Below are 23,831 nucleotides of genomic sequence, written 5' to 3'. Positions count from 1 at the left end.
ACAAGATAAGAAGTAAAGGATCTACAAATTCATCTTTGAAAATTATAGTCTTGGGACTTCCCTGGCGGTCCAGTTGTTCCAAAGCAGGGGGCGTGGGTTCAACCCCTGGTCGGGGAACTAAGTTCCCACATGCTGCGAGGCGCAGCCAAAAACAAAGAAAAAGAAAATTATAGTCTTAAGCATGGTAAACTTGACTTTTTCCCCATTAATTTTAGGGAGGTGAGACTTTGCTTGTCCCCATCCATGCCTATCCTGTCATGAATAGACTGGACTTTCCCTCATTTATAAATCTATCAAATGTTCTACTTGGTGAAAGGTAAGTTATCACAATGAATTACCAAACTGTCATGGGATGTGAAAAGTTAAGAGAGACTCACATAGATAAAAACTTAGATTTCTGTTTTTCCTAATGGAAAGTTTTCCTTCCAGCTGAGTTAGACTGGACTTGTAGCTGCAAAGGCAAAGCAAACAACCAACAAACAAACCCAACCGAGTCAAAATATCGTTAAGCAAGAAAGGAATTTATTGGGTCATCAACCTGAAAGGTGCAAGATGGCATGCACCTTCAGGCATGGCTGAGTCTAGGGGTTTAACAGGGGTTGCAGGGACCTGACCCTCCCCGGATCTTGGTTTTGCTGCCCTGTGCAGGCTTCTTTCTCCACAGGCTTGCCTTCACAGGGCAGGGTAGCTGCCAGAAGGTCCAAATACTGTTGGCTACAGCGGCAGTTGGAGGGCCTGCAGGGTTGGGAGTATTGGTGTCGGAGTCCCAGAGAGGCATCGCATGCCTGGACATTAGCCAGCATCTGTTTTTGGACGGAATGGCTACAGGGAAGGCCAAGACCCTGGACAGTCACTATGGAAGCCAAATCTCAAATCCTCCCTGCTCCTTGCGAAAATAGTCGATGACTCTAGTTGTACTTCAAGGTGTGTCTTGTTTCAGCAGTAAATATTTACTAAATACCTACTACCAGGTACAGTGCTGTCTGTCCCTAGGGACATAAAGAAGGTGGATATCGAGCTGTTAGATACCGAGATACAGTGGCCATGCCAGTTGTTAAAATCTTGTTAAACGCTGAAATATTTCTGTACTGGTTGGGAAATATATACTGTCCTGAGCCCCCGATGCCTCCCTGCCATCTGCTTGGCCCCTCTCCTGCCGCCCCTCACCTCCAGTGATTCCGTAACTAAGTTGTTAATACCTAGCCATCTGGCGGGGTCGGGGGGCGGGTGGGGACCTGCAGGACCTGGCTCCAGCTTTGTATCCACGCTAGTGGCGCACTGCCCGTGAAGTCCTGTTTGGGTGATATTTTGAACGTCACCTGTGGTAAAAAGATGAGTAGACAAAAGCTCTCATTCTGAAGGTCTTAAAGTCTGACGGGGACAGAGCCACGCCCCTGATTAATTACACCGCGTGCTACGCGTTGTGATCTGGGCGCACACAGGTCCCGTGCAGGCCCAGGAGAGCGAGCACAGCACTGATTGGAGGCATGGGGAAAGTCCTCACGCCTAAGCAGGGGACGTCCGGTTATCCTATCCGGTTAGCCACTATGGGGTGGGCCGTGAGGGGGGTAGTCCAGGCAGGGAAACTACGAAAGCACAGTGGCGGCAAAGAGTGTGGACTACGTCTTGCAGGTGATGAAGCCACCCAGTAGCCGGTAGATACTAGATGCCTTGTGGTCTAGGCCCAGACAGTGAGCCAAGACTGGGGGCTTCAGCCTGTGTCTGGGGGTGAAAGCAAGTTCGGGTGCCTGCAGGCAGCTCTGAGCAGGGGATACAAGTTGCTAGTGACTGGGTAGTAGAGGTAGAGAGGGGGCAACTGAAGCTTTTTGGTGCTGGCGGGGGACCAAGGTGTATGAGCTTCAGAGCCCTTGAATGGAACTCACCATCTAGATCTGAACAATCGCGTTGGTTCAGCTGACGTGAGATCCCCTCCCCCGCCCAGAGGCTTCGCATGAGCTTCTGATGCACCACCTCTCTTTACTTAGTTTTTTAAAAACAGCTCTTTAAGAATTGTCAATAAGGGACTTTCTTGGTGGTCCGGTGGTTAAGACTGTGCACTTCAAATGCAGGGGATGTGGGTTCGATCCCTGGTCAGGGAACTAAGATCCCTGCACGGCGTGGCCAAAAACTAGACTAAAAATAAAATAAAATAAAAATTCTCAAAAAAAAAGAATTGTCAATAAATTATACATACAAAAGGGGCTGATAGAGGTGAACCCCTCCTGGCAGGACCCACTCACTCTATGCATTTTGAGGCCAAGCATAGCTATTTCCTTTAAATGGGTGAATAAGCAATTTTTAACCAAAATTGAAGTGTCAGGAAACAACTAACTTCCTAGTTCGTCTGTCTTCCTCCCTCCCTCCCTTCCTCTCTCTCTCTCTCCCTCTTTTTCTTTCTTTCCCTCCACAAATCCCTCCTTGTTTGGACCGTAAGCAAGGCTGTCCAGGTTGAGAGCACTGGTCCATAGGCAGGAGGCAATGATGCAGACATCAGCCTTGGTTCTTCTTCTTCTTTTTTTTTTTAGTGGAGTATAATTGCTTTACAATGTTGTGTTAGTTTCTGCTGTACAACAAAGTGATTCAGCCATGCGTATTCATATATCCCCTCCCTCTTGGACCTTCGTAACAGATAAATCTGCCCACTTCCCTGGAGGCTTCTCCCAAGCTGTTGCATACATCATGCCCTTCATTTGTAATCAGAATGAAAATGTCAGCTAAACAGTTTATGAACCTGAGTTACTGTGTGTAACACTGTGATATTTTTTTAAAATCTTTCAAAAGATAAGCCTGCTACTTTGTTTCTCCAAGCATTCTGGCAGCAGCGCCTTCCCAAGCCTTGATGCACTTGACTTAATGGCTTTTCCCCAACTTTTAACTACGCAAACTGCCCAGCACTGCATTGCATCCACAATGTCTGGTAGCAGCCCGGCGTGGGGGGCGGTGGTGGTGGTGACTATTTGAAAGGGTTTTCACCTGAAATGTCCTCTGTTAATCCTAGGCTGCCTTGGGGGTTGAAGGTATTATTTGGGTAGGTTCTTTATTCAACATTCATTCATTCATTCATTCATTCAACAAACCTTTATTGAACGCCTACTATGTGCCAGGCACAATGGTAGGTACTAAGGAAGTAGAGGTGATTAAACCCTCAACTCGTGATTAAACAGACAATTCTTTATTTTATTGAAGTATAGTTGATTTACAATGCTGTGTTAATTACTGCTGTATAGCAAAGTGATTCATACACACACACACACACACACACACACACACACACACACACTCCTTTTTTTTTTTTCCGGCCGCACCACATGATAGGCAGGATCGTAGTTCCCCGACCAGGGATCAAACCCGCGCCCCCTGCAGTGGAAGTGTGGTGTCTTAACCACTGCACCGCTAGGGAAGCTCCCTACACACACATTCTTTTTCGTAGTCTTTTCCATGATGGTTCATCACAGGATATTGAATAGGTTTCCCTGTGCTCTGCAGTAGGACCTTGTTGTTTATCCATCCTCTGTGTACTAGTTTGCACCTGCTGACCCCAAACTCCCACTCCTTCCCCCCACACCCCGCTCCTCAGCAACCACAAGTCTGTTCTCTACGTCTGCAAGTCTGTTTCTGTCTCGTAAGTTCATTTGTGTCATATTTTAGATTCCACGTATAAGTGATATCATACGGTATTTGTCTTTCTCTGTCTGACTTACTTCACTTAGTATGAGGATCTCTAGGTCCATCCGTGTTGCTGCAAATGGCATTATTTCATTCTTTTTTATGACTGAGTAGTCTTCTGTTGTATGTGTACTACATATTCTTTATCCATTCCTCTGTCGATGGACACTTATGTTGCTTCCATGTCTTGTCTATTGTAAATACTGCTGCTATGAACATAGGGGTGCATGTATCTTTTTGAATTACAGTTTTGTCTGGATATATGCCCAGGAGTGGGATTGCTGGATCATATGGCAGCTCTATTTTGAGTTTTTTGAGGAGCCTCCATACTGTTCTCCATAGTGGCTGCACCAATTTACGTTCCCACCAACAGTGTAGGGTTTCCACACCCTCTCCAGCATTTATTGTTTGTAGACTTTTTGATGATGGCCATTCTGACCGGTGTGAGGTGGTACCTCATTGTAGTTTTCATTTGCATTTCTCTAATAAGTAGTGGTGATGAGCATCTTTTCACGTGCCTATTGTCCCTATGTATGTCTTCTTTTTTTTTTTTTAATAAATTTATTTATTTATTTTTGGCTGTGTTGGGTCTTCCTTGCTGCACACGGGCTTTCTCTAGTTACGGCGAGTGGGGGCTACTCATCATTGCGGTGCACGGGCTTCTCATTGTGGTGGCTTCTCTTGTTGAGGAGCATGGGCTGTAGGCGCACGGGCTTTGGTAGTTGTGGCACGTGGGCTCAGTAGTTGTGGCTCGTGGGCTTAGTTGCTCTGCAGCATGTGGGATCTTCCCGGACCAGGGCTCGAACCCATGTCCCCTGCGTTGGCTGGCAGATTCTTAACCACTGTGGCACCAGGGAAGCCCTGTATGTCTTCTTTGGAGAAATGTCTATTTGGGTCTTCTGCCCATTTTTCGATTGGGATGTTTGCTTTTTTTGTTGTTAAGTTGTTTGGGCTGTTTGTTAAATGGACGATTCTCATTTCTAATTCAGTGTGTTCTGAGGAAGGACACGTAACCCAGCTCAGTGTGAAGTGAGTTGGGGGCAGGTGGGACGGCGGAGCTCAGACAAGACTTCCTAGAGGAGAGTGCGCCTGCCGTGAGCTTTTGAAGCGCGACTAGACCTCAGGCAGCGGCAGGGAGCAGGAGGGAAGAAGGGTGTTTCAGGCAGTGTGGAGGCTTGGGCACAGGCAGGGGCGTGGCACCTGTGGACTGCTCTGGGGCGTCCGCGAGCCTGGACCTGGGTTATCCGCGCTGTGGCAGGGAAAGGGCTGCGTGAGAAGGGCCTCAGAGGCTTTGCTGGCGAATGTGGATTTCACTGAGGCCACCGCTGAACAAGGGAAGCAGAGAAATGCACGGTCGTGTGTACCTTGTAGAAACTGCACTCTGGGGACTTCCCTGGTGGTCCAGCGGCTGAGGCTCGGTGCTCCCAGTGAGGGGCCCAGGTTTGATCCCTGCTCAGGGAACTGGATCCCGCATGCCTGCCACAGCTAAGACCAGGGCAGCCAAATAAATAAATATTTTTTAAAAAGAAACCGCTTCTCTTTGAAAGTTGGGGCATATTATATTGCATTTGATTGTCAGACTTTTAAGAGTTTGACTTTTCAAAGCTTACATTCACGTCATATTTGTGTGGGCTTATGTGACTATAGTAAAACTGTTTTGTACCTTTCTTTAAAATTTGCATATAAGAGGTAAAAATACTATAATGATAATCAGAAGTATAATCATTTCACTGGTGTCTTTCAGCTAATGAATTGTATCTGAAAGCTATGTGAAAGCCAGGTGTTGAATAGTAGAGATTGTGAATTGAAACAGTGTATTTATTTATTTATTTATTTATTTATTTATTTATTTATTTATTATACAGCGGGTTCTTATTAGTTATCTATTTTATACATGTTAGTGTATATATGTCCATCCCAATCTCCCAATTTATTCCACCGCCACCTCCCCCGCCCACTTTCCCCCCTTGGTGTCCATACGTTTGTTGTCCACATCTGAAACAGTGTTTTTAATTAACTATAAATGTGGCTGACATATTGTTTATTTTAAAATTTGGATTTTTTTATACTCTTTACCTACCTCAGTTATCAGTGAGTTTCAGAAGGGGGCTTTGAAGTATAATCTTATGTTCTACTTGATACTGTAGCAATTTCTATATATAGTATAACAACTCTATTAAATAAACACATCATGTACTTAACACTGCTGTGGAGAGGGGCCTGGAACACCTCAAAAGCAGGCACTGATGGCAAGTATTTAAATGTAGCAGTGGGGCCTTAGGTTCCTTAGAAGCGGAAACAAGGATTCATTGCGCCTGACTTACTAAGGCATAAGCCATAAAGGAGTGCAGGACAGGGATGGGGGTGCCCAGCCCCTCAGCCAAGGGCACTTCTCTGGAGAAGGTCAAGGGGAGAGTCCTCAGCTCCAGCCCTCCCAGAGCCGGGAGATGGGTCCCCCAGCTGGCCAAGGGGAGGGCACGCAGCATCACCACAAATCCACAGCAGGCAGACAGGCCCTCGATTCAGACACCCGTCTGTCCACCCTCCGTCCGGCTTCACCGGGCTCTGGAATTGTCCTTCTCTGGGGTGATGGTGTGGATTTGTGCGAGGTTGAGCTGATGGGAGCTGCCGCCTGGCAGAGGTGACGGTCTTCCGGTGGACAGTGTCATGATGGAGAGTGTGGGGTGACTATGTGGCGGTCCATCTCGGGGCTGCCTTCCCTCCCTGGGACAGCGGGGCGTTCGAATGTGACCACGCACTGTTCAAAGGTTATTTATTGTTTTAGCTGGTATAACACTTGGGTAGTTGCTGCATTCTTTATGTAGATTCTTCTTTTTTACATTACATGGCAATGTACACTATTCTGATACATATAGTACATAAAATAAGATTCTTTAGAACAGTTATGCACAAGACATGCAATACTGGATTTATACATTAGGTCCCAGGATGTGATTAATTGGAGGAAGAAGACGTTGGACTAGGCATTTTGACTACAGGAACCAGAAGTTATATAACACAGAGTCGACACACATCTGGTTTGAAGAGCAGATGCTAAATATTCTCCGTGAGGAAACACTCCTCCCACAAGGGCGGACGGGCTGCAGCCACGGCTGGGTGCGTGAGAAGCGGCGATGCCCCGTCTGTGACCTCCAGTCTCACTGTGGTCCCGAGGTCCCAGGCGTGCCGCTCGCCTGGGAGCCCATCAGCCCTCGCCCTCGAGGCTGCACTGCAGTCCGGCTCCTGCTGTTTCTCTGCCTCAGGCCCGCAGCCCCGTCCCACGTGCACACAAATACCCGACTCTGCTCCGTCACTTCTTCAGGGGCTGCTGGTGAGCTCCGCCTGCGAACGACACACCTGCAGGTGCTGCCTTTCTGTGCTTGTCCCAGCTGCTCGGCAGCTTCTGCGCCCAACCTCACCCACTGTCGGCCCCACCCCGCCCACCCAGAGGACCAGCACGCCCTCCAGCTGCACCGCCAACCTGTCACTGTGTCTTACGAGGTGGGCGCCTGGCTGCTGGCAGCCGTACCTCTGGTTCCTTCTCCCGTCTCGTCCCCTCAACCTCAGTCTTTTCCTTTGTAGCTCCCTGTGGGGAGTAAAGCCCAGGCTGGTTCTCTGAGGAATTTTTAGATTGTTGGGGAGAGTGGGGAGCGCCCCACTCACCCTCCTGTCTTGTCTGGTGCAGACAGTTTACCCCTCAGCCTGCCACCCCTCCATCCACTCTGAATTTGTGGCTCTGATTTCATTAAACTGCTGACCTGCTTCATTTGGTCCACGTGGTTGGGGCCCACATGATTTATTTTTTGTAAACATTTCAGGCTTGTGGTTGCCAGAGGGGAGAGGTGGGTGAGTGGGGGATGGGGACTGGGAGTTTGGGATTAGCAGATGCAAACTATTATGTATAGAATAGGTAAACAATAAGGTCCTGCTGTGTAGCACAGGGAACTGTATCCAACCTCCTGGGATAAACCATCATGGAAAAGAGTATGCAAAAGAATGTATACATATGTATAACTGAGTCACTTTGCTTACAGCAGAAATGAACACAACATTGTAAATCAACTAGACTCCAATAAAATAAATTTTAAAAATTTCAGTTAGTTGCCAACACTTAGAAATCAGAAGACTGCACATGAAAATTTAGATTTCCACTCTTTGTTTAAAAAAAAAAAAAAAAGAGGAGGATCCAGCTGTACTAGACACACATTCCTGCATGACCACAGTCCGTTCCTTCAGAGGGCAGTGCCTTTGCCAGGCCACCGCAGTCCTCACCGCTCCCTGTTACCTCACACGTAGCCCTCTCCTCTCACTGTTACCCCCCTGGCCTGCAAGGACCCTCAATAAAGAAACTCAAAAGGAGACGAGGCAGTGCAGTGTCTAGATTCCCATCCAGACTCCGCTTCGTGATGGCTGTATGACCCTGAAAGTGACCCCAAAAATTAGGGGTTTTTTTTCAAGTTTTTCTCACAAAACGTTGAATCCCAGGCTTTCAACTCCTGGAGAAGGCCATCAAAAGGCTGAAAAACTGAAATGTGGGAAAACAATACTGACCTTATGAGAGCCTAGCTTGAAAATTGTAATACTCTGCTTTTCTCCCTTCGATTTTGTGCAATTTTTTTTGTGGCTGTGTTGCCTCTTCTCACTCAAAATTGTTACAGACTGCAATTTCAGAACCAAAAGTATTCGAAAATACCCTGCTTTGCTTTAAAAATTCACTTCTTATTCCACTGCCGGGTGAGTTTTTGTTCTTATAATTGCTGGTGGGTGAGCGGCAGGGACTTGGAGCTGCAGCCGGGCGACCGGCCGGCAGGACAGGTCATTCATCTCCAGCCGAGTGTGTTTTAATACCTTCAGTGTGGGCTGGCTTCTCCCTTGTCTCCTAAAATAGGAAAAGGCCATCAGTAGTTCTTAGTGTATCCTCTTATCTTCTCCCAATAAGTGCTGTATTTTTCTCAACTAAAAAGGAAATCGTCTGCAGGAGGCTTTTCAAGCCTTTTCAAGGCCTTTTTGGTGATGGTTGCATAACAGTGTGAATGCACCTAATTCCACTAAAGTGTACCTTAGAAATGGGTAAAATGTTAAATTTTATGTACATTTTTTAAAAAGGTGTTTAACCAGTATGAATAGGGTACATACTGTCTCTGCAGACGACATGTCATCTAGTCACCTCTAACTTTTCCAGAATTCAGTTCCCTTCCACCCCCCAGAGAAATACCGACCATAACTTCCTTTACCAAGTATGCAAAGGGGACCTCATTTAATTCCCATTGTTCCCTAGTGATTTTAGCAGAACTCCACCTTCTCCTAAACCACTGGGGTGTGGGTGAGGGTGAGGTTTTTCCAGTAGGAAGAACTAAGTAGGGTTGGGGAGAGAACTGAAGTAAGGGCAAGAAAGGGGCTTGAAGGCCAGGCCAGCAAGAGAAGAAACATCAAACCTCCCTGACACTTTGACTCTTTATCGGTCTTTGCCTCTAACACTGGTCTAAGCCTAGTCTAAAATGAGTGTGGCGTTTAATTCTATAAGGGCAAAAGAATAATGAGACGCCTGTTCCCTGAACGTTTCTTTATGTGAATTTGTGCTTGTCTTTATTTGACTATGTCATTAAGGACCATGGGTCCACTGTGCTTCTGGTTTCAGGCCCCAATCCCAGTGAAGTTAATTGTATCTTTGAAAACAAGATAAGCAGCCTATGAAAGTTCACAAGAACATAAATCATCTGAGATAAAAGAGCATTTTGAAGTTTGAAACATAATTTACTCTCCAGTCTTTGTATCTTTTCAAATTGTGGCCCATTCGTTTGGGGGTTTCGGGGTCTGGCTTATCCGGCAACTAATCATTATGTCTGATTTCTTTCTGTTTTTGTTGGTCATATTCTGAATACAGCAATGTACATCTCAAGCTTAAAGGAAAATAACTGGCCAGGCCCCAGATTTCTCCCTTTCTCTCTACATGCATGCCAGGACTTGAGGGGAGGTGGGTAACATCTGAGAAAAGGTCTTAGGACTTTATAAGCCTTTGTTGCTGATGGGCTAATTAAAGGACACGTCTTTCAAAAAGCTCAAGAAATAAAGCACAGAGGGATCAGGGTTTTTTGGTTTTTGTTTTGAATTTTATTTTATTTATTTTTTTATACAGCAGGTTCTTATTAGTTATCCATTTGTTACATATTAGTGTATATATGCCAATCCCAATCTCACAATTCATCACACCACCACCCCTCCCCCGCTCCACTTTCCCCCCTTGGTGTCCATATGTTTGTTCTGTACATCTGTCTCAATTTCTGCCCTGCAAACCAGTTCATCTGTACCATTTTTCTAGGTTCCACATATATGCGTTAGTATACGATATTTGTTTTTCTCTTTCTGACTTACTTCAGTCTGTATGACAGTCTCTACATCCATCCACATCTCTACAAATGACTCAATTTTGTTACTTTTTATGGCTGAGTAATATTCCATTGTATATATGTACCACATCTTCTTTATCCATTCTTCTATCAGGGGGCATTTAGGTTGCTTCCATGACCTGGCTATTGTAAATAGTGCTGCAGTGAACATTGGGGTTCATGTGTCTTTTTGAATTATGGTTTTCTCTGGGTATATGCCCAGTAGTGGGATTGCTGGGTCATATGGTAATTCTACTTTTAGTTTTTTAAGGAACCTCCATACTGTTCTCCGTAGTGGCTGTATCAATTTACATTCCCACCAACAGTGCAAAAGGGTTCCCTTTTCTCCACACCCTCTCTAGCATTTATTGTTTATAGATTTTCTGATGATGCCCATTCTAACTGGTGTGAGGTGATACCTCACTGTAGTTTTGATTGCATGTCTCTTAAGAATTAGTGACGTTGAGCAGCTTTTCATGTGCTTCTTGGCCATCTGTATGTCTTCTTTGGAGAAATGTCTATTTAGGTCTTCTGCTCATTTTTGGTTTGGGTTGTTTGCTTTTTTAATATTGAGTTGCAACAGCTGTTTATATATTTTGGAGATTAATCCTTTGTCCGTTGATTGATTTGCAAATATTTTCTCCCATTCTGAGGGTTGTCTTTTCATCTTGTTTGTAGTTTCCTTTGCTTTGCAAAAGCTTTTGTTTCATTAGGTCCCATTTGTTTATTTTTGTTTTTATTTCCATTACTCTAGGAGGTGGATCAAAAAAGATCTTGCTGCGATTTATGTGAAAGAGTGTTCTTCCTATGTTTTCCTCTAAGAGTTTTATAGTGTCCAGTCTTACATTTAGGTCTCTAATCCATTTTGAGTTTATTTTTGTGTATGGTGTTAGGGAGTGTTCTGATTTCATTCTTTTACATGTAGCTGTCCAGTTTTCCCAGCACCACTTATTGAAGAGACTGTCTTTTCTCCGTTGTATATTCCTGCCTCCTTTGTCATAGATTAGTTGACCATAGGTGTGTGGGTTTATCTCTGGGCTTTCTATCCTGTTCCATTAATATATATTTCTGTTTTTGTGCCAGTACCATATTGTCTTGATTACTGTAGCTTTGTAGTATAGTCTGAAATCAGGGACTCTGATTCCTCCAGCTCCATTTTTTCCCCTCAAGACCGCTTTGGCTATTCGGGGTCTGTTGTGTCTCCACACAAATTTTAAGATTTTTTTGTTCTAGTTCTATAAAAAATGCCATTGGTAATTTGATAGGGATTGCATTGAATCTGTAGATTGCTTTGGGTAGTAGAGTCATTTTCACAATATTGATTCTTCCAATCCAAGAACATGGTATATCTCTCCATCTGTTGGTATCATCTTTAATTTCTTTCATCAGTGTCTTATAGTTTTCTGCATACAGGTCTTTTGTCTCCCTAGGTAGGTTTATTCCTAGGTATTTTATTCTTTTTGTTGCGATGGTAAGTGGGAGTGTTTCCTTAATTTCTCTTTCAGATTTTTCATCATTAGTGTACAGGAATGCCAGAGATTTCTGTGCATTAATTTTGTATCCTGCTACTTTACCAAATTCATTGATTAGCTCTAGTAGTTTTCTGGTAGCATCTTTAGGATTCTCTATGTATAGTATCATGTCATCTGCAAACACTTACAGGTTTACTTCTTCTTTTCCAATTTGTATTCCTATTATTTCTTTTTCTTCTCTGATTGCTGTGGCTAAGACTTCCAAAACTGTGTTGAATAATAGTGGTGAGAGTGGACATCCTTGTCTTATTCCTGATCTTAGAGGAAATGCTTTCAGTTTTTCAACATTGAGAATGATGCTGGCTGTGGGTTTGTCATATATGGCCTTTATTATGTTGAGGTAGGTTCCCTCTATGCCCACTTTCTGGAGAGTTTTTATCATAAATGGGTGTTGAATTTTGTCAGAAGCTTTTTCTGCATCTATTGAGATGATCATATGGTTTTTCCTCTTCATTTTCCTAATATGGTGTATCACATTGAGTGATTTGTGTATATTGAAGAATCCTTGCATCCCTGGGTTAAACCCCACTTGATCATGGTGTATGATCCTTTTTTTTTTTTTTTTTTTTTTTTGCTGTACGCGGGACTCTCACTGCTGTGGCCTCTCCCGTTGCGGAGCACAGGCTCCGGACACACAGGCTCCGCGGCTATGGCTCGCGGGCCCAGCCGCTCCGCGGCATGTGGGATCTTCCGGGATCGGGGCACGAACCCGTGTCCCCTGCATCGGCAGGCGGACTCTCAACCACTGCGCCACCAGGGAAGCCCAGTGTATGATCCTTTTAATGTGTTGTTGGATGCTGTTTGCAGTATTTTGTTGAGAATTTTTGCATCTATATTCATCAGTGATATTGGTTTGTAATTTTTTTTTTTTTTTTTAGTATCTTTGTCTGGTTTTGGTATCAGGGTGATGGTGGCCTCATAGAATGAGTTTGGGAGTGTTCCTTCCTCTGCAATTTTTTGGAAGACTTTGAGAAGGATGGGTGTTAGCTCTTCTCTAAATGTTTGATAGAATTCACCTGTGAAGCCATCTGGTCCTGGACTTTTGTTTGTTGGAAGATTTTTAATCACAGTTTCAATTTCGTTACTTGTGATTGGTCTGTACATATTTTCTATTTCTTCCTGGTTCAGTCTCGGAAAGTTATACCTTTCTAAGAATTTGTCCATTTCTTCCAGGTGTCCATTTTATTGGCATAGAGTTGCTTTGTAGTAGTCTCTTACGATGCTTTGTATTTCTGCAGTGTCTGTTGTAACTTCTCCTTTTTCATTTCTAATTTCATTGATTTGAGTCCTCTCCCTCTTTTTCTTGATGAGTCTGGCTAATGATTTATCAATTTTGTTTATCTTCTTAAAGAACCAGCTCTTAGTTTTATTGATCTTTGCTATTGTCTTCTTTGTTTCTATTTCATTTATTTCTGCTCTAATCTTTATTATTTCTTTCCTTCTACTAACTTTGGGTTTTGTTTGTTCTTCTCTAGTTCCTTTAGGTGTAAGGTTAGGTTGTTTATTTGAGATGTTTGTTCTTTCTTGAGGTAGGATTGTATTGCTATAAACTTCTCTCTTAGAACTGCTTTCGCTGCATCCCATAGGTTTCAGATCGTCGTGTTTTCATTGTCATTTGTCTCTAGGTATTTTTTGATTTCCTCTTAGATTTCTTCAGTGATCTCTTGGTTATTTAGTAATGTATTGTTTAGCCTCCATGTGTTTGTGTTTTTTACGTTTTTTCCATGTAATTGATTTCTAATCTCATAAGCGTTGTGGTCAGAAAAGTTGCTTGATATGATTTCAATTTTCTTAAATTTACTGAGGCTTGATCTGTGCCCCAAGATATGATCTGTCCTAGAGAATGCTCCGTGCACACTTGAGAAGAAAGTGTAATCTGCTGTTTTTGGATGGAATGTCCTATAAATATCAATTAAATGTCTCTGGTCTATTGTGTCATTTAAAGCTTGTGTTTCCTTATTAATTTTCTGTTTGGATGATCTGTCCATTGGTGTAAGTGAGGTATTAAAATCCCCCACTATTATTGTGTTACTGTCGATTTCCTCTTGTATAGCTGTTAGCAGTTGCCTTATGTATTGAGGTGCTCCTATGTTGGGTGCATATATATTTACAATTGTTATATCTTCTTCTTGGATCGATCCCTTGATCATTATATAGTGTCCTTCCTTGTCTCTGGCAACATTCTTCATTTTGAAGTCTATTTTATCTAATACAACTATTGCTACTCCAGCTTTCTTTTGATTTCCATTTGCATGTAATATCTTTTTCCATCCCCTCACTTTCAGTCTGTATGTGTCCCTAGATCTGAAGTGGGTCCCTTGTAGACAGCATATATATGGGTCTTTTTTTGTATCCATTTAGTGAGCCTGTGTCTTTTGGTTGGAGCATTTAATCCATTCACGTTTAAGGTAATTATCGATATGTATATTCCTGTTACCATTTTCTTGATTGTTTTGGGTTTGTTTTTGTAGGTCTTTTTCTTCTCTTGTGTTTCCCACTTAGAGAAGTTCCTTCAGCATTTGTTGTAGAGCTGGTTTGGTGGTGCTGAATTCTCTTAGCTTTTGCTTGTCTGTAAAGCTTTTGATTTCTCCATAGAATCTGAATGAGATCCTTGCCAGGTAGAGTAATCTTTATTGTAGGTTCTTCCCTTTCATCACTTTAAATATGTCATGCCACTCGCTTCTGGCTTGTAGAGTTTCTGCTGAGAAATCAGCTGTTAACCTTATGGGAGTTCCCTTGTATGTTATTTGTCATTTTTCCCTTGCTGCTTTCAATAATTTTTCTTTGTCTTTAATTTTTGCCAATTTGATTACTATGTGTCTCGGCGTGTTTCTCCTTGGGTTTATTCTGTATGGGACTCTCTGCGCTTCCTGGACTTGTGTGGCTATTTCCTTTCCCATGTTAGGGAAGTTTTCGACTATAATCTCTTCAAATATTTTCTGAGGTCCTTTCTCTCTCTCTTCTTCTTCTGGGACCCCTATAATGTGAATGTTGTTGTGTTTAATGTTGTCACAGAGGTCTCTTAGGCTGTCTTCATTTCTTTTCATTCTTTTTTCTTTATTCTGTTCTGCAGCAGTGAATTCCACCATTCCGTCTTCCAGGTCACCTATCTGTTCTTCTGCCTCAGTTATTCTGCTATCGATTCCTTCTAGTGTAGTTTTCATTTCAGTTATTGTATTGTTCATCTCTGTTTGTTTGTTCTTTAATTCTTCTAGGTCTTTGTTAAACATTGCTTGCATCTTCTCGATCTTTGCCTCCATTCTTTTTCCAAAGTCCTGGATCATCTTCACTATCATTATTCTGAATTCTTTTTCTGTAAGGTTGCCTATCTCCACTTCATTTAGTTGTTTTTCTAAGGTTTTATCTTTTTCCTTCATCTGGTACAAGGTTGCCTATCTCCACTTCATTTAGTTGTTTTTCTGGGGTTTTATCTTTTTCCTTCATCTGGTACATCTGCCTTTTCATCTTGTCTATCTTTCTGTGAATGTGGTTTTTGTTCCACACACTGCAGAATTGTAGTTCTTCTTGCTTCTGCTGTCTGCCCTCTGGTGGATGAGAATATCTAAGAGGCTTGTGCAAGTTTCCTGATGGGAGGGACTGGTGGTGGGTAGAGCTGGCTGTTACTCTGGTGGGCAGAGCTCAGTAAAACTTTAATCCGCTTGTCTGCTGATAGGTGGGGCTGGGTTCCCTCCCTGTTGGTTGTTTGGCCTGATGCGACCCAACACTGGAGCCTACCGGGGCTCTTTGGTGGGGCTAGCAACAGACTCTGGGAAGGCTCACGCCAATGAGTACTTCCCAGAACTTCTGCTGCCAGTCTCCTTGTCCTCACGGTGAGACAGAGCCACCCCCCGCCTCTGCCGGAGACCCTCCAACACTAGCAGGTAGGTCTGGTTCAGTCTCCTACAGGGTCACTGCTCCTTCCCCTGGGTCCTGATGCACACACTACTTTGTGTGTGCCCTCCAAGAGTGGAGTCTCTGTGTCCCCCAGTCCTGTTGAAGTCCTGCAATCAAATCCCGCTAGCCTTCAAAGTCTGATTCTCTAGGAATTCCTCCTCCCGTTGCTGGACCCCCAGGTTGGGAAGCCTGACGTGGGGCTCAGAACCTTCACTCCAGTGGGTGGACTTCTGTGGTATAATTGTTCTCCAGTTTGTGAGTCACCCACCCAGCAGTAATGGGATTTGATTTTATTGTGGTTGCACCCCTCCTACCATCTCATTGTGGCTTCTTTGTCTTTGGATGTGGGGTATCTTTTTTGCTGAGTTCCAGTGTCTTCCTGTCAATGACTGTTCAGCAGTTAGTTGTGATTCTGATGCTCTCGCAAGAGGGAGTGAGAGCAGGCCCTTCTACTCCGCCACCTTGAGCCAATCCTCAATAGAATTTTAAATCGAGGGATCAGTTTTAAAGAGAAAGTCAATAGGGAAGAAGACGGCAGTGCTAGCAGTGAGATGGTCTTAGCTCTTGGTTGCTATTAGAGACCGAGAAGAGAGGTATAGTATCGCAGTTAAGGGTCCTGGGGTCCTGGCTTTAATTTCCACCTCATCTCTTATTAACTGTGTGTCCTTGGACCACCTCACAGGTCAGTTTATTTGTCCATGAAGTGGGCATAGTAATAGTACTCACCTCACAGGGTTGTTAAGAGGTTTAGCTGGGGGGCAAGCACAGTGTGACCAGGACATATGAAGGGCTAGTACCAAAAAGAGAAAAAGACTTAAAAATTGCCAGATTATTATTCCAGACAGAAATGGGGTAAGGTAATCATTCACTAAAGGAGAAATGAGATGAGAAAGAATGCTGTTTGGGTCCGTTTTTTCCTTACTGCTGTGTAACAAAACACCCTACAAGTAGTCGCTTAGAGTAACAGCAGTCATTTGTTTTGCTCCTGGATCTACTATTTGAACATGGCCTGATGGAGAAGGCTGCTTTGCTTCGTGCAGAGTCAGCTGGGGGCTCAGACATCCCCTTCCTGAGATGGTCCACTCACACGCTGGCCATTTTCTGGACTCAGCTGGGTGGAGGGCGGGAGCATCGGTTCTCTCCACGTGGGCCTCTCCACAGGCTGCTTGGGCTTCCTGAGGGCATGGCAATGAGGTGAGTATACAGGAGCAGCAAGAGATGGCAGTTTCCCAGGTGTGGTCTTTAGAAAGCAGTACGGCATCATTCCACTGCATTCTAGTAGCTGAGTGGCCAGAGAGCCCAGATTCCAGGGAAGGAAACTTCTCAATAGAAGAAATGTTGAAGAGTCCGTAGACTTTTTTGTTGTTGTTTGTTTGTTTTTTAATATTTATTTATTTATTTATTTGGCTGTGCTGGGTCTTAGTTGCCACATGCAGGCTCTTAGTTGTGGCATGCAGGATCTAGTTCCCTGACCAGGGATTGAACCTGGGCCCCCTGCTTTGAGAGCACAGAGTCTTAACTGCTGGACCACCAGGGAAGTCCCAATAGATGTGTTTTTAAACTGCCATAATATATAGTTCCAAAGCTTGCTCAGATTTGATTTTCCCATGCGTTTTCTGTACATTTGGAAGGGAATGGATGTCACACAAACATCATTGCTGTCCACATCTTCTGATCTATAAATGGTTCTTGTATCAGTGAGTAGTTGACAAAGGAGAAGTCCTGCTAAATTGACATGTTATAGTCTACATTATAGTTTAAATTATACATATGTCTCTGTGGGAAGGCTTCCCTTTATCTTGATGGTGTTTCTCTCAAAGTTTTGTACATGTGTAATAGCTAATGATTAATTTATTGTGCTGTCTGAATCCAGCATCTTGTAATACGTTAGCATTTGTCATGCTTATTATTGTTACCGAACCAAACTTGGGTCTGCTCACCCACGTGCAGCAAAGCCAATCTGCTGACACTGGGTCGTGATGAAGGAAAGTGCAGCATTTATTGCAGGTGCCAAGCAAGGAGTCCAGGCAGCTAGTGCTTAAAAGGGCCAAACTCCTTGGAAGCTTTCAGGGAAAGTTTTTTTAAAGACAGGCTGAGGGAGGTGGGTTGTGGGGTGTGTGATCAGCTTGGGGGCATTCTTCTGCTTGGCTGGTGGTGAGGTGATTGGGAGTCAGCGTCATCAACCTTCCAGTTCCAGTGGGTCTGGGGTCTACGTGCTTGTGGGCAGCATGCAGTTAACTTCTCCCACCTGGCGGGCGTTTCAGTATCTGCAAAACAGCTCAAAGGACATGGCTTAGGATATTCTCTACAGCCCTTGAGGAGGAACTAAAAGTCCTTGAGATTGTATAATGGCTAAACTATTATTGTTTTGTCTTGATTGACGGTTTTCCTTTCTTCCTGCATTTTCTCACTTCTCTTATTAAATTTACTCTTTGGAACTCAGGGAAGACCTAGGAGGCTACAGGTTTTCTACAGCAAAGAGGCAGGTAGAGGACGTGAGTCAGGGGGGTGTCTGTTCCGGGAAGGCCCCATGGTATCCTGCTCACTTACATTATCAGTTACTACCATAATTCTCCAAAAAGGAGTCCAGCGCTATTGATGGCAAGATGGTTCACTCATTCCACTGTCTAAACATTGAGACTTTTTAATTAGGGAGGAAATTTGATTTTAGGTTATATACAATAAGTTCACAAGATCATTCATTCTCTCAAGAAATCCTTGATTACTCCTGAGACAAACACAATGTTAGATTTTAGGGTAAATGATAAAATAAGATCAGAGTAAAGTAAAAACAAATGTTATATAATTTACTAGAAATTACTGTGGTGTCTGGCCCTCTACTTGCATTTATTTAGAGAAGGGACAAGAAAGAAATCTGAGTTTATATTAAGTTATTTTATAATATTTACTTTCTGTGAGGCAAATTTATACTCTTTTCTTCTAATAGGCACAGAGTTCGTACATGATCATAATATGTAAGTCTAGTATTTAAAAGGTGTGAGTTGGATTTTACTAAAAATAAGGAATAATTCTTTAAAAATACTTAATATATTTTTATACATAGCCTTAGCATGTTTGGTTAAATGTTTAAATACTAAAGTAGCAGGGGACTTCCCTGGTGGTCCACTGGTTAAGACTTTGCACTTCCACTGCAGGGGGCGCAGGTTCGATCCCTGGTCGGAGAAGTTCCGCATGCCTCGCAGTGCGGCCAGAAAAAAAAAAAACCACATAAAGTATCAGGGATAAAAGTTGTCATTACCTCCAAAAGGACTAACTTCTATCTGCTTTACTATTTTAATTGACTGCTTTCTATAAGTTATGGAAGAGCTCTTAATTCAGGCTCCTGTTTGCGTCTGAAGATTAACAGGCATAAGATATGTATATTTATTCACGTTTCTTCACTGCAGATCAGTTTTAATTGTTTTTAGCAATGGGGATTTAGTTGATAATTTTTAAGTTCCCCCAGAATTTAACGGTATTCTGTTTCTTGACATATGGAAAACTTCTAAAACTACTAAACTTCGTATTTGCCAAAATTGCTCTTGACCCAAATTAATCTAGGCTGTCCTTGATTTATGATGAAGGAAGGCAGCCACACTAACCTGACATCCGTAATGTGAACAGCAGCAGTGAAAGCAAAGGTCAGCTCTTCCACTGAATTTGCATTCCTTGCACTCCTGTGTCTCTTTCTGAATCAAAGCCCTTGGCATTTTGCGCCCTTAATGAACTGTTTGTTCTTCCAACTGGTTAATGCATCAGGAACTTGGCTTCATGTAATCATCATTAAACAAATACTCTGACACTTTTTCTATGGGAATTATCAGAGCTCTGAAATTAGCTACAGATTAGGCATACATAAAAAGCCCTAGCAGCTTTTGTTTGTTTGTTTTAGTTCAGGAAAATGCAAACATTCAGCTTCTAGCAGGAGAACCCTGAGCAGCTGCTGGGGCAGCTCTGAGTTAGTACCCAGGGGGTACTAACTGGAGGGCCACATAGCCCAGGTGGCCTGGGAGTCACTGGCTTGATCTTCAGGGACCAGGTTTAGGCAGTTTCATGCTTCACGTTGACCATTACCCAAAGCTGCTTACACCTTGAGAGGCATGTGTAATTTGTAATGTTAGTTTTGTCTACCCAGTGCTGTAAAGGACCTGATGCTCAGTGGGGCCTGAGTGTCTGTTAGGTTGAATTGCCTTGAAAATGTGACGACTTTTATGTACCCTGTATTTCAGAATTAGCATCTCAGAGTGTTAAGATGGATGAACTGATACTTGTAGTAGAGCCTGATTTAGGACAGCGTCTATGAGTTTGGTAAGACAAAACAAAACAAACAAACAAAAAAAACTATGAAGTATTCATCTCACTGTTGGCTGAAGTGATTACTCTGTATAATGACCCTTATCTAGAATTTATATCAATGGATGTAATTGACAAAATGAATATCTAGAATTTCCAAATTAATAAGAGAACAGAACAACCCAATAGAAAAATGGGCAAAGAATACGCACAGGCAGTTCATAGGAGAGGGAACCCAAATGGGTACCCATGAGTAGGTCAACCTCAAAGAAATGAAAATGAAAATAAAATGAGATACCATTTCACCCCCATCAGGTTGGAAGAAGTTAAAATGTCTGAGAATGCTGTGCTGGTAATCAGATGCTGCTTGTGGAAGGGTAAATTGGTCCAAGGGCTTTGGAGGCTGTTTTGGCCATATGTAGTAAAGCTGATATTTTCACTTTACTGCTAACCAGTAATTCCATTTCTTGGTTATAGCTAGAGCAGCTCTGGTCCAGATGCATAAGGAGTCCCACCCAAGGACTGTCCCCATCACAGTGCAGTAGTGAAACGGTGCAAACAACCTAAACGCTTTCAGCACGAGAGTAGAGAAACAAGGAAGATGTCCTCATAAATGGTTAAACCAGTTGTCCCTGGTTAAAACGAACGAACAGAACTTCGTTGGTCAACCTCAAAAGCATAGTGCTGGGCAAAACCAGCACGTTTTCGAACCATACTGTTGAAAACAAATAGTAAATATTATACATTGTATGGGTGCATACATATGTGGTGATACTATAAAAACCCATGGGATTGATGGTGAATCCAGGTGAGGTCACCCCTGGGAAGGCAGGAAGGAGCAGGGGACCCGGGAGACGGGGACAGGGAGCTGCAGCTGTTCTGCAGTGTTTTATTTCTTTAAGAATATGACATTGATTTACCCAGAGCAGAAGACTTGATAGACGTTGGTAGTGGATAAAGGGATCTTTATTTTATTCTTCTCAATATTTTTCTTTATATTTGGAATATTTCACAAATGTTTAAAAGATAAGGAGTTTAAAGCCAAATAAAAATGCTCTTGGCATCGTTTTTCAAACCATGTTTGCACTATACTGTAACCCCCAAAGTCCTACTGACAAGGGGTGATTTCACTTTGCTCCAACAAATCTTCGTTGGGCTCCTCTGTTCGGGACTCGGGGGCTTGGCCGAGGCTGTGCAGCGGAAGCGGGTCGACTCGGCGGTGCCTTCATGGCGCTTGGAGCTCCCAGGCAGGCGGGCGCTGGCCGCTGAGGGAGTGGGCCGTGATGTGAAAGCCCACAGCCAGCCCGGCGGCAGCACGAGAGCTGCCCAAACCCCCTGCGATCAATCTCGCTCTCCCGGCGTTGGAGCCGGGCGCGAGGGGCAGAGCGGCCGGGCGGAAGGGCGCGCGCAGCCCCGAGGAGAGGGAGGAGCTACCGGAAGGGGCCCGGGTGACCTGCCCCAGCCCCGCTCGGGATGCCACCGAACGCCTGGAGGGCTCTGTTCTCCTGCCAACGCGTCCCGCACACTCGGGCCTCCCGGGCGCGCCCCGTAGAAGGAGGGGCCGTCAGGCGAAGCGCAGGGCTCTCTAAGAAGAGCAGGTGGCCTTGTCCCCGTGAGAGCATTTCTCTCCAGCTCCTCTGCTGGTTTGCAGCTTCTAACCGAATAGCCTCTAGCATATTTCGGCCAACGAAAGCCACCGTGTGGTTTCTTCAACACGGGCCAGTTCCAGGCTCTGCAGGGGCCAGGACTTCCCAGGCTGTCCATGACGCCTGCCTCTGCAGCGTCCCCAGGCTCCCCGGGGCCCGTCGTGTGGCAGAGATGCCCTTTCCCTGTGACCGAGCACCCGTAGGTTAAAGCTGCCCGACTCGACAGGTGGCAGGCAGAGCTGATGTCGGGACAGTGGACCTGCACTGAATCCTGGTTCTGCCTTTAACCAGCTGTGTCCCGCCTTTAACCAGCTGTGTCCCCTTGGGCAGGACAGGAACCTGCGCTGTGCCTTGGTTTCCTCTTCTGTCAGTGGAGAAAATCATCTTACCACCTGATAGGATTAGACTAGTTTACTATTGGCTAGCTGTCACCCGGGAATTATTGTATGAGTGTCGACTGTCCTCATGGTTGGGATTGTTTATTACATAACCTGAGTTTTTTTCCTTGATACCGAAAGATCTAGTTATAAAGAAAAATAGTATTTTCCATTTTTCTTTTCTTTTCTTTTCTTTTTGCAGCAAAAGCTATGTGATTCCTTTGCAATGCAGTAGCCCTCTAGATTTCGAGTTTCATGTTGCTTTGGTTCAGTCTCATCAAGCCTTTACTGTTGAGCCAACATCAGGTAAGGAGAATGAATTCTCAGGTTACCAGAGTTCTCAGATCGAAGATGATTTGGAAAGTAGCTCTCCAGTTATGGAAAAGAATAAGCCACATTTGAATATGTTATTTTCAAATGTGTAAGAGTAACAGACTTTACCTTTCTGACGTGATGTGAATTGGAACCGGAAATTTGAGAGTAAAAACAGTTTGGGAAAATTTGTGTCATGCAGATAATTTATAATAATGCCCAGGTAAATTTCTCCCAGAGTCAAAACTTGAAATCAGAAGTTGATCCATTCTCATTCTAGTTTTGACTCTTGGTACGTCCTTGGTTTTGTAGTCACCTTTAATTCATGTTCAAATAAAATGGGAATATTATTTCTTTCCAAGCCTTCAGAATCTTAGTGAAGGGTCTAAGGACTTTGTCTCACAGGTGGCGTAGACCATCTGTCTCTGCACGCCCCAAAGGATATAGATCCCAAAGATGCTCAGGACCTCTGAGAGGGAAATCTCCACCCGAACTGATTTCTGCTTCCCACTTTCTGTCTCTTGACGTTTAGGTTTCAGATTGAAATATCTGCCCTCTGTGATCTGCTGTGAATGCTAAAATCGTTTTGGTTTTATTTTGTATTTTTTTCTTATTTTTTGAGGTATAGTTGACACATAAAATTATCTTTTTAAAGTGTACAATGTGATGATTTGACGTATGTACACATTGTGAAAGGATTCCTTCATTGAGTTAATTAATATGTCCATCACTTCACATAGTTACTTTTTTTTTTTTTTGGTGAAACATTTAAGTTCTACTCCACTCTTAGCAAATTTCAGTTATACAGTACGATGTTACCAACTATAGCCACCGTGTTTTACATTAGGTCCTCCCTCAGACCTTACTCATCCTGCAGTTGGAAGTCTACACCCTTTTACCAACCTCTCCTTTTTCCCTCACCCCTCAGCCCCTGGAAATCACTTTTCTACTCTCTGTTTCTAAGAATTGGACTTTTCTTCTTTTAGATATGCGTACAAGTGATACCATGCAGTCTTTGTCTCTGTCTGGCTTATTTTACTTGTTTATTAATAGCCATTCTAATAGGTGTGAGGTGATATCTCATTATGTTTTTTATTTGCATTTCGCTGATGATTAGTGTTGTTGAACACGTACCTGTTGGTCATTTGTATATATTCTTTGGGAAAATGTCTATTCAGGTCCTTTGCTCATGAAAAAAATTGGGTTATTTGGGTTTTTCTGCTACTGAGTTATATGAGATCCTTTTATATCTGGGGTATTAATGCCTTACTGGATATGTAGTTTGCAAATATTTCCTTCCATTCCATAGGTTGGCTTTTCATTTTGTTGATGGTCTCCTTTACTGTGCAGAAGCTTTTGAATTTGATGTAGTCTCACTTGTTTATTTTTGCTTTCATTGCTTTTGCTTTTGGTATCAAATCCCCAAAATCATTGCCAAGACCAGTGTCAGGGAGCTTTTTTCTGTGTTTTGTTCTAGGAGTTTTATGGTCAGGTCTTACATTCAAGTCTTTAATCCACTTTGAAATCATGTTTTTTAATGTTTTAACTTTTTATTGATATATAGTTGATTTACAACTATATTTGATTTTTGATTTTATTGATATATAGTTGTGTTAGGGTAGGGGGTACAGCAAAGTGATTCAGCTATGCATTCATATATATATTCTTTTTTAGATTATTTTCCCTTATAGGTTATTACAAACTATTGAGTAGAGTTCCCTGTGC

At 43.4% G+C, this 23,831-nt stretch overlaps 1 protein-coding gene across 1 annotated transcript in view; it reads left to right on the top strand.

Annotated features, from left to right (window-relative positions):
• CFAP221 (cilia and flagella associated protein 221) overlaps positions 1 to 23,831 on the top strand; it is a 77,226-nt gene that overhangs the window by 16,017 nt on the left and 37,378 nt on the right. Inside the window, exons 6-7 of the mRNA XM_082631121.1 lie at positions 216 to 316; positions 21,997 to 22,100. Coding sequence (XP_082487247.1) covers positions 216 to 316; positions 21,997 to 22,100 — 205 coding nt within the window. The remainder of the gene's footprint in view (positions 1 to 215; positions 317 to 21,996; positions 22,101 to 23,831) is intronic.

This window comes from Mesoplodon mirus (assembly GCF_964341445.2).
Source record: "Mesoplodon mirus genome assembly, chromosome: 8".
Taxonomy (NCBI): Eukaryota; Metazoa; Chordata; class Mammalia; order Artiodactyla; family Ziphiidae; genus Mesoplodon; species Mesoplodon mirus.
The sequence above is the reverse complement of the archived record's forward strand: the minus strand, read 5'-3'. Positions and strand labels throughout refer to the sequence as shown.